Below are 11239 nucleotides of genomic sequence, written 5' to 3' on the forward strand. Positions count from 1 at the left end.
AATAGTCTCAGTTAGTGCTATCTGGATAATATATGTACCTTGACTGCATTTAACTTCCTTTTTACCGCTGTCACAGCCAGACAGTCACATTCATTTATTCACTTAAGTGTCCCATCATTAAGTGTCTCATCCCACTGGAATGTAAAGTAATGCTATTAGACGAACACTGCTAATGTAATAGATTTGTTTTGGCTAGCTTGGAGTCCAATTCAGATGTCCCCATGAAGAAAATAAAGTATGTGTGCATCTAGGAACGAAATGATTATATCTACTTCAAGGTTTTCTGGATAATTGCTTTTTTTTAATGTATAATTTGCAGATAATTACTGCACTGTGTGAATATAGAAAAGGATGGCAAATGTTTATTTTAACACACTGTGAATTGAAATTTACAAGACAAGTCATTTTGACTAAAAGTCTGCACAAATAAATGTCTGATGTGTTGCATTCAAATCCAACACTTCTCCTGAAAACAAGAACAAAATACAGAAACATGTTTTGCTAAATGCGAGCATAAACTGGACGAAAAAACTTAGCTGTAATGTACCAGTTAAATACCTGGGCAATATGTATCCCATACATGGAAAAGCATAGCAACTACAGGGAGTGCAGAATTATCAGGCAAGTTGTATTTTTGAGGAATAATTTTATTATTGAACAACAACCATGTTCTCAATGAACCCAAAAAACTCATTAATATCAAAGCTGAATGTTTTTGGAAGTAGTTTTTAGTTTGTTTTTAGTTTTAGCTATTTTAGGGGGATATCTGTGTGTGCAGGTGACTATTACTGTGCATAATTATTAGGCAACTTAACAAAAACAAATATATACCCATTTCAATTATTTATTTTTACCAGTGAAACCAATATAACATCTCCACATTCACAAATATACATTTCTGACATTCAAAAACAAAACAAAAACAAATCAGTGACCAATATAGCCACCTTTCTTTGCAAGGACACTCAAAAGCCTGCCATCCATGGATTCTGTCAGTGTTTTGATCTGTTCACCATCAACATTGCGTGCAGCAGCAACCACAGCCTCCCAGACACTGTTCAGAGAGGTGTACTGTTTTCCCTCCTTGTAAATCTCACATTTGATGATGGACCACAGGTTCTCAATGGGGTTCAGATCAGGTGAACAAGGTGGCCATGTCATTAGTTTTTCTTCTTTTATACCCTTTCTTGCCAGCCACGCTGTGGAGTACTTGGACGCGTGTGATGGAGCATTGTCCTGCATGAAAATCATGTTTTTCTTGAAGGATGCAGACTTCTTCCTGTACCACTGCTTGAAGAAGGTGTCTTCCAGAAACTGGCAGTAGGACTGGGAGTTGAGCTTGACTCCATCCTCAACCCGAAAAGGCCCCACAAGCTCATCTTTGATGATACCAGCCCAAACCAGTACTCCACCTCCACCTTGCTGGCGTCTGAGTCGGACTGGAGCTCTCTGCCCATTACCCTCCAGCCACGGGCCCATCCAGCTGGCCCATCAAGACTCACTCTCATTTCATCAGTCCATAAAACCTTAGAAAAACCAGTCTCGAGATATTTCTTGGCCCAGTCTTGACGTTTCAGCTTGTGTGTCTTGTTCAGTGGTGGTCGTCTTTCAGCCTTTCTTACCTTGGCCATGTCTCTGAGTATTGCACACCTTGTGCTTTTGGGCACTCCAGTGATGTTGCAGCTCTGAAATATGGCCAAACTGGTGGCAAGTGGCATCTTGGCAGCTGCACGCTTGACTTTTCTCAGTTCATGGGCAGTTATTTTGCGCCTTGGTTTTTCCACACGCTTCTTGCGACCCTGTTGACTATTTTGAATGAAACGCTTGATTGTTCGATGATCACGCTTCAGAAGCTTTGCAATTTTGAGACTGCTGCATCCCTCTGCAAGATATCTCACTATTTTTGACTTTTCTGAGCCTGTCAAGTCCTTCTTTTGACCCATTTTGCCAAAGGAAAGGACGTTGCCTAATAATTATGCACACCTGATATAGGGTGTTGATGTCATTAGACCACACCCCTTCTTATTACAGAGATGCACATCACCTAATATGCTTAATTGGTAGTAGGCTTTCGAGCCTATACAGCTTGGAGTAAGACAACATGCATGAAGAGGATGATGTGGACAAAATACTCATTTGCCTAATAATTCTGCAATCCCTGTATTTTCACATGGTTTTCTGTGCAACTCGCAATTAGTAAGTAACGTTATAGCAATAAAACTGAAACAACTGCTGGAGCTCAGGCTTCAAAATAAAGCACAGCTATTTTTCACATACAGTAGAAAGCCAAGAGGTGTACTTTGAAGGAAGATTAACTTGACCTGAGCTGCAAGTCAGATTTTTCAATGTCACAAAACAGGCTCTTATATTTTGGCTTGATCACCATGGTAACTTGTGTTGCACAGTAAACAAAATCAGTAAATACTTAGTCGTGATTTGGTGCCAATTCTATTTTATACATTTGTATTGCGGCTGACAGAACAGACTATAAAGGTGACAGGTTTTAGTGATAACCACAGACAATATATAAAAAAGTTAATTCAATGTGGCCAAAGTCTGCATGGATTTCACATTATTATGGCAGACCTGTCAGTCCCGAAAGCACTGATGATCAAATTGAAAAGTACCAAGTTCAAAGCTTTTCTTGATTTTCTCTAATAATGTGAACCTTTCACTTTAATGCTTATTTACTTGTTGCTTTAATATTTTATTATATGTCACCAGCACACACTCAATTCTTTTTTGAGGGGATAACACTGGTGATTAAAGGTATAATTTCACTGTATTAAAACAAAATTTCAATGTATTTTTCAATTACAACAAAGTATATTTACCTACAAATAAATAAAGTCATAAAGTAACACATAAATAAAGGTATGCACACTACCTATAAAGGGGGGTTCTGAAAAAAAAGAAGAAAAAACAAAAAAATAATTACATTGTGAGTAATTTTCAGTATTGTGCATTTTCATGGTAATTTTACAGAAAAACAGGTCTCATGTAAATATTCTGTATTTTTCAGGATGCAGGCTACATCACGGGAAAAAAAAACATCTTTATCTAATAATCATTATGCTGATGTGTATGATGTATTCATCTGTCCTTTTATTTTACCAATAGTAACGGTATAATAAAGTGTTCTCTCTTACCAACTTACAAGAAAAAATAAATGTCTTCAAAATTTGCAGTTCTATGAAACCTTGTAATGTTGGAGCCAACTCTCATTTTTCCCTTCACAATGACATTTCAAACATAACTTTGAAAAGGAAAAAAACACAGTGTCCTTTCCTGTAAAATATCTGGAATTTAGGTCCATGATATAACCTGCACCACAAAAAGTACAGTGTGTTTACAACGTAAGACGGTGAATTATTGCAAAACTAACAAGAAATTACACACTAATTAAACTACTTATGCAGTACTTCAATATTTACTGTATAATTTGTGTTGCTGTTCCTGTAAAACACCTGAAGTTATGCAATACTTAAAATTACTCATGTATTACCAAAAATTACTTTTATTACTTAAATTTACTTACTTATGTAAAAACCTGACTTGTTCCCACCTTACCTAACTTTACACTTTAACGTTGTAAATATAATGACATTGTAAGATCAAATAAAATACTTTGAAATTCTATTTAATTACTGGGGACTTGTGACTCATGTTGTAGTGTGCCTAATTATAAAATGTTACTTTTTTATTTGGGGGCTCAAGAGTTGGCAGTTCGTCTTGTAGGAAGGTTGCCGGTTCGAGCCCCGGCTCGGACAGTCTCGGTCATTGTGTCCTTGGGCAAGACACTTCACCCGTTGCCTACTGGTGGTGGTCAGAGGGCCCGGTGGCGCCAGTGTTCGGCAGCCTCGCCTCTATCAGTGCGCCCCAGGGCAGCTGTGGCTACAATGTAGCTTGCCATCACCAGTGTGTGAATGTGTGTGTGAATGGGTGGATGACTGAATGTAGTGTAAAGCACTTTGGGGTCCTTAGGGACTAAGTAAAGCGCTACAAACACAGGCCATTTACCATTTGGCAAAACACAATCAATCAATTGAATCAACATGAAAACACCGACTTTTATTGAAGTTTAAACAGAGCCTAACTAACAAAAAGCCACATTGGAAAGAAAGCCCAGGCCCCCTGGTGGAGGGAAAAAAAAAAAGCTCCATCTTGTAATTTACAAGGAATATTTACAACAACTAAGCTCAGGTATGGCCTTGATTTCAGAGGTGCTCCGGCACAGAGCATCAGGAGCTGAAATATGAGGTCGAAGCCTTCATGGTGGGGGAGGTGAGGTGATGCTGATGAGATAAACTAGGAGACTGTGGTGTCTGTCCTGAGGGAAGATGGAGATAGAGAAGTCATCGTCATTGTCACGCTGAGTAATCATCATGTCAGCGCTGGCAAAACAAACAAAACTGCTTTAAAATCCAAGGTGTAACATCTGTGATGAATAACAAACACACTCCAGCAGAGCAAAGTACAGCTGAGTCATCTGCCTTGTTCAGACAGCAGCTGTTGACACAGTTTTTGATTTGTGTCCCAACCAATGACGACCCCCCCCCCCCAACCAACCTGTGACTCACTGTACAGTAAACCCATCTGTCACTTTAATGGAAAGTACATGCCTGTGATATGCTCTGTCTTGATGTTCTCAAAGCCGTGGTGCCTCTGGAACGCTTCAAAGTTGATTGAGGCGTCATCCTCTGATAGGCTGTGAGGGACCTGGCCATCGCCGGGGCGACACACCTCAAAACGGATCCATCTGTAGCTAAATAAACAATTTTAAAAAACAAAAACAAAACATAAATACTATAAAGACATTTTTAAGATGTCTAGAATGCAAGTGAGCTAAACCTAGAACAGCTGAATATATCAAGCTGAGAATCCGTTGTTAGGGAGCAGAAATGCACTTACTTGCTACACTTGCGAGCTCCGGGACAACTCTGGATGAGATTCTGGATGGTGGGATGAGAGAAGCCAAAGAAGTCTGCTCCTGATGGAACAATCGACACCATGGACTTGGAACTAAGAAGAATGTGCAGAAGGATTTATTTTAACTGAAGGTGACCAAAACTAATTCAAGTTGTACAAGCAGGTTAAGTGACTGGAAGACAAAAGCTTTGTCATGTTTGCTCATTTGTTCAGAATGTGGCGGTGAAGTTGTGCTACCTCACAGACGCGATGGCCTTCAGTAGATTGGCATGGCACGTCAGGGCGGAGGAGGCCACGATCGCATTCTGAGGGTCCTCTTCAGGCACGATCTCAAACTGGAGATGGAGGGTGTTTGGAAAAAATAATTGTTTAAAGTAACAAATCTTAATCTTAGTGTCGTGTGTTCACCTAAAAGTAAACCGAATTTATATAAACATGTATCAAAACTTGCATGCGAGATGAGAACTGACCTGTGGGCCTGTTCCCCCGTCCTTGATTTGGCAGGTGTAGAGGCACTGCTGCTCGGGGTTTTTCATGCTGGCAAAGATGCGCGTGCTGCAGAAGCCCACTGGGTAGATGGCACACTCGTCATGAAACAGCATTCTGTCTGTGATGATCTGGAGAGCAGACAAGAAGGATTCAGTCATCAGTATTTTGAGAGGCTTGACTGTGTCCTCTAAAGCTCACTTTATGCTAAAGATTGGAACTTTAAAACCTCAGCTCAGAGGTTTACTGTCACTGAGACACTGACCTCGCCCAGACTGTAGACTGTCAAACCTCCCAGTACTATGGGAAAGACAGGACGGCCAGAAGAGTCAAGAGGGATGGGTTGCACCACCTTCCGTGAGCCATCTGCGAGTTTTCTCTTCTTGGACATCTTCTTTGGAACTAAAAGCCCAATTTCAACACAATTTAGTTGTATACAGCAACACAAGGATGTCATTTTCTGTCTTAATAAATATTTGATCGTAACACTCACGTTCATCCTTTCCATTCTCCCTCCCCCGCTCCTTCCTTTCCTTTTTGGGTTTTTTAAGTGCTCCTTCTTCGCCTGTTGGCACTGTTGATGACACACTGTGAGTAGTGGACAGACCTGAAGCCCCAGAAGGACCTGAGGACAATGCCACTGGTGGTAAAGGTAGATGAGCGCTTGAGCTGGGTGTGGGCAGTAGCTCCCCCTCTGACAGAGACTGGTATTGCAACAAGGATTTTAGTAAGAACCTGAAAATAAAAAAATGAATGAATACCATGTGCCATTAGAGCAAAAGCACATCATTCCGCATGTCACACAGCAGTCACCTGTACTCACCTCCGCTCCTCCTTTGCTCTCAGAAACTTTTCTTCTATGTGAGCAACTTCATCACAGAGAGCTGCATTTTCCTGTTGGCAAAATTACACCTCGGTGTGGTCAGATTGGATAACATACTTTTCATGTCCTAGTCTACACTTAGACACTTTTGGGGTATCTAATAAATTTGGACCCCCTTTATCTTTCAGAGCAGCATTAATTCTCCATAACAGAATCAACAAGGTACAGGAAACATTAGAGATTTTGGTTCATATTGACAAGACAGCATTACACAGTTATCCATGACGTGAATATCCTGTTCTACCACACTGAGGACTGAGGTGACTGAGAAGGTCATCGTCTCATGACTCACCATCATGTTCAAGAAACCAGTTTGAGACAATCTATGCTTTCTTTTGACATGAAACACCATATTGCTGGAAGAAGCCATCAGAAGATGGACACACTGATCACGAGCGCCCAAAAGTGTGCCAGAAAAAAGCCCTCATCCCACATACCGCACACCTCTTACACCACCAGAAGCCTGAACTGTTGAGACAAGGCAGGATGGATCCATGATTTCATGTCGTTTATGTGAAATTCTGACCGTACCATCCATAGAAAGACATCAAGACTCATCAGACCACGCAATGTTTTTCCAAACTGTAGTGCCAATTTGTTTTTCTTATTCACAGTAGAGGAATGCTCTTCTGGAGACCTTGGTTGTAACAAGGAATGCAGATTTCTTTTTTTTGTTCTAACTGAGTTAGTGCCTTCCTTTCTGCTTGAAGCAGTTTGCTCATTCTCCTCTGACCTCAACAAAGCACTTTCATGTTGAGAACTGCTGCTCATTGGACATTTTACTTTTTTGCACCATTCTTTGTAAAACTCAGCAGTTTCTAAAAGACTCCAACACCAACAACTAAATCAGATTCAATTAAAAATGGATGTCTCGATCATATCTACATGCCTAAATGCACTCAGTTGTTGCCATGTGATTGGCTGATTTGCATTATTAGGTAATCAGGTGTACCTACTAAAGTGGCTGGTGAGTTTATATGCATGATGTAAGACTGTTTATTTTTATGGAAACATCATTTACTTACAAATATCATGGCACGAGCAGCTTTGCGCAGCCGGAGGTACTTGAGCCTATACTTTTCATTCTGGTTCTTTCGTGGACCCCTCTTCCCCTTGGCCTTATGCTCAGAGGAGGTAGTGGGAGATGGGAAGGTGGGTGCTGAGACTCCTGACCCAGAACCAGAGATGGTATTCTGCTGCGGCGAGCTGAGGAAAGACTGGGCGGTGAAAGCCTGCAGGGCCTGTTGCCGCTCCTCATCAGTCTGCAAGGGGTCAGAGATGTAGGGGAGACAAAGACAGAGGATTGTTCATTTGTAGCACGAGTTCCTGAGTGTAAAGTCTAATTGTTGAATGTTTGTCATTATGCTTCTTAAATTTGTAAGATCTTAGTTCAATCTATAGGGTCAAGACATTCCTTTGTCCCTGACCACCTCTCCAGCCACTCTATGCTGGGGGAGAATTTTTACACATCCCTTGTGAAGATTGTTTGATGTTTGGTAAGCTTCCTGCCCTTTGTATGGCTTCACTGTGTTATGCATGGTGAACCATACATTGGGTGTGGGGGGGTTACTCTCTATATGACCAGGATGTTGTTAGAAACAGCAGGAGGAAACACACACACACACACACACACACTCACTCACTCACTCAAACACACACACACACATTCTCACATGCATACAGATGTTTACACATACACACACATAGTGCCTTGTCTTAGAACCATTTGGGGGGTTTTATGGTGCGCGTTGCTTTGCTGTGATGTGTATTGTGTGAACTGTTTTCCCAATAAAAGGCAGCAAGCGGAGGCCGTCGTTGGGGTCATTGTGGTAGGATTCAGAGTGCTTTCTGAGACACCGGCTGGGGCCTCCCTTGCTAGCAAATCAAAGATGTTCATCTTGTTTTGGTCGTTAACGAGAAAACGTTTCTGAACCAGCGGGGCTTGTGGAAACACAGAGCCAACACTGAGCCTAATGCTTGTGCTTTCCTCAGAATGATGAAATGTACACAAAAAACAAAACAAAACACAGATGCAGCTTCCACTAAAAGTGCTTTTTGACAAATAACAAAAGTTCAACCAAACAAAAGATGCACAAGAAATTAAAACAAAACTGAACTCCCTGTCTCAGCTTATTTCACTCAGACACAGGCTTAATGCAAAAATGCTAGTTGTAATAATGTGAACTTTTAATTCTGTATATATGATTTTTTTCAATTACTTAGAACAGTTTTGTGTATCCCTCTACACTTCTGGGTCCGGCTCTTTTGTGAAAAGAAAGGCTTCCATATTTATCCATAACCAACAGCAGGGCATACAAAGCAATGCAAATTTGCAGCACCTTATAATATATTTAGGTTTGGTATAACAGTGCCATTAGTATCTCAGATGACTCACCAGCAGAGCAAAGACTCCGTTTCTGTTTTCAATCCTCTTGAATCTCCTGCTGCCTTTTTGTGTCTGAAACATAATGCGAGACTGAGGCCAAATGCACGGGGCAGGAAAGGCTGGGTTTGATTCACACAAGCTGGGGGTCAATTTAGATGAATTCAATCATTATAAGATCACAGTTTAAAGGCCCGCACATCAGAGCGCACAGAGAACTGTCTGTTCCGATTACAGCCCAGAAATGTCTGCCTCGTTAAAAAAATGATGCAAAACAAATAAAAGTCAAAGAAGCGGGATGGGAAAACAAAGGATGCTGACAGAAATGCAAATGGTGTTTGCACCAAATCCACTCAACAGGTGATGGTGTAATTTACTGCACTCAACAGCAGAGGCTGCTGTGAGGCTGAGTCTCAAACATTTCCCTTACCTCGCGGTACATGACGGCTTCCAAGCTTGATTTTGCACTGCCAAGGAGAGAACAACGAGATGAGCAAAGTCTAAAGGATCATAGTGAATTACAGAAAACCATATCTCCCTCCTCCCTTGTACCCACTGAAAGACAGCAATCTTGCACACTCTTGGTTTTCATGAATTTGTTCTGATGCTGTCCAACTAAAGCTCATGAAAACTTATGAAACTTGACTTTCAGATATGCTCTAATAACCTAGACAGTTAAAGTGAAGAGAACACTGTACTTGGATTGAACAAGTCCCCTGTCGATGATTCTCTGTTTAATTTCCTTTATGTGCATGGGACCTCCCGCTTCCTCCAAAACAATCTATGTAAGAGAAAGAAAGAAGAAAAAAAACTTGCTACAAAACCAAACGCAAAAGACCCTCACTGCTGTGAATGTTACTGAAATGTCACAAATATATGGCCCATACCTGCGCAGCATCAAGCCACGTCAGGTTCGGTTTCTCTGCTATTTCGCTGGGTGGTTCACTGCAAACAGGAAATAAAACATCAGTGTCCTCTGGTGTAAGTTATCTCCTTGATTTATTTGTACTTTAAAATTTTGGCATAATTTCCTGCAAGCACACCCACTTTATCTGGATACATGTTCATATTGCTTATGCAGAGGAATGACAAAAGGAAAAGTCTATTGCCCTTTAACCTTACAGTGCTGGGAAGTGATGACTTCTTAGAAGCATTTCAATAAATTCCCATAATAGTACATTTCTATGCTGACGGTGCCTCCGCTCATAGGACTCATGGGGTCACTGAGTATAATGATTATTATTATGTGAATCACATCAACTATGGTGTATGGACGAACACTAAAGGATGAAATATATTTTAGAAACATGACACACTAAAGCTGTTCTGGCAGTATATGATGCCATAAGACCTTACTAAGACACATTTTCTCTTTCCTTGAATTTGTCAGTGATCTGAGGATTCTTCTGCTCTTAGCTGTACCCTAACTGAACATGGTGGTAAATAGACTGGTTTCGTATATAGAGGGTTTCTACTCTGCTTGAGTATTCAAAACACTTGAAATTCTATAATCTATGTCAATACTAGCATTATATTTCTTAATCCAAAATAAATGAAGTTACAGTAGACAGTAACGTTTTAAAATGACGTATTATAAATCTGATTATTTTGAATCACCTCTCTAGAGTTTCAGTGGTGCCAGACAGAGTTGCAATGCTGTCCAGAGCAGGAAACAGAGAGTAGTTCCCCTGTCCATCAGCCTCCATCTCAGATTCAAACGTGTTGAGGGATTCCATGGAGGGCAGGTATGAGCATCTGCGAAGAAACGTCAATGAGAAAATATCTAGCTGCGTTTCAGTCTACAGGCGTGCCTCACTGCAGACCTTAAGCAAGGCAAACACTGACTTCTGCACAATAACATCAGGTACAGTAAGGACCAGCTACAAGCAAAACCTACCCAAATGAAACTGCAGCAAACACTTATTTGACTTCGTGCGCCTCACTATTAGTTTCCGTGTCAACCGGAACCTTCGTCCGTCCTCATTGCATTGTTTACAGTCAGAGCGGCTAAATGCTAACATCAACTAGCTAGGAGTCATTGGCTAGGAGCAGTTTCCGTGTTTAAATCCAGACTTGAAAGAATACATATTTCACTAGTGTGGTCCAACTCGTGAACATATTTGACGTTGGGTTAAAAAAAAGCGAATATCTATCACAGTTTTACTGTAGCATAGTAAAGGTATATGAGAATCAAGAAGTCTTGTATCGGAACCAAAGACGGATGAGCACTTTACCGGATATCCGGTGTACATGTACGGCTCGTCAAAATAAAATCCGAAAGTTACACTTAGAAAAAAAAACCTTTTCCATTATTTTATTTACATTTTTACTTATCTGTTACTACTGTACTGCACCTCTTAAGTGTTTCACAGTATGAGTGATGATATTCTGCTTTTAATCTTTTTTTAAGGAAAATACTAATAAAATAAAAAATAAAATAAAATAAATGTTTATTAAGCAATTTTGATAGGAAATTGCTTAATTTTAGAAATTTTTTTGCTCTTTTTTGCTGTTTAGTTGTTTTCTTTTAGAATCATTCATCTTAGCAGTAGGATTTA

At 40.4% G+C, this 11239-nt stretch overlaps 1 protein-coding gene across 2 annotated transcripts; it reads right to left on the reverse strand.

Annotated features, from left to right (window-relative positions):
• Positions 1-4050: 4050 nt before the first annotated feature.
• tbrg1 (transforming growth factor beta regulator 1) lies at positions 4051-10919 on the reverse strand. Of its 2 annotated transcripts, XM_086261292.1 has the most exons (15): positions 10579-10919; positions 10299-10436; positions 9569-9626; positions 9380-9462; positions 9112-9148; positions 8694-8756; positions 7324-7560; positions 6239-6309; positions 5909-6150; positions 5681-5817; positions 5400-5546; positions 5167-5264; positions 4912-5022; positions 4623-4765; positions 4051-4330 (listed from the first exon to the last, which is right to left on the reverse strand). In XM_086261292.1, exons 2-15 carry the CDS (start codon positions 10415-10417, stop codon positions 4242-4244), a joined length of 1635 nt encoding a protein of 544 aa, XP_086117418.1. In that variant the 5' UTR covers positions 10418-10436; positions 10579-10919; the 3' UTR covers positions 4051-4241. The 2 variants fall into 2 exon arrangements, with proteins under 2 accessions (XP_086117418.1, XP_086117419.1); XM_086261293.1 differs by lacking the exon at positions 8694-8756.
• Positions 10920-11239: the final 320 nt, after the last annotated feature.

This window comes from Aulonocara sp. 'chitande type north' Nkhata Bay, linkage group LG14 (genome assembly GCF_057382095.1).
Source record: "Aulonocara sp. 'chitande type north' Nkhata Bay isolate Kocher_YH1m ecotype deep benthic linkage group LG14, A_spYH_male_GT1.1, whole genome shotgun sequence".
NCBI lineage: Eukaryota > Metazoa > Chordata > Actinopteri > Cichliformes > Cichlidae > Aulonocara > Aulonocara sp. 'chitande type north' Nkhata Bay.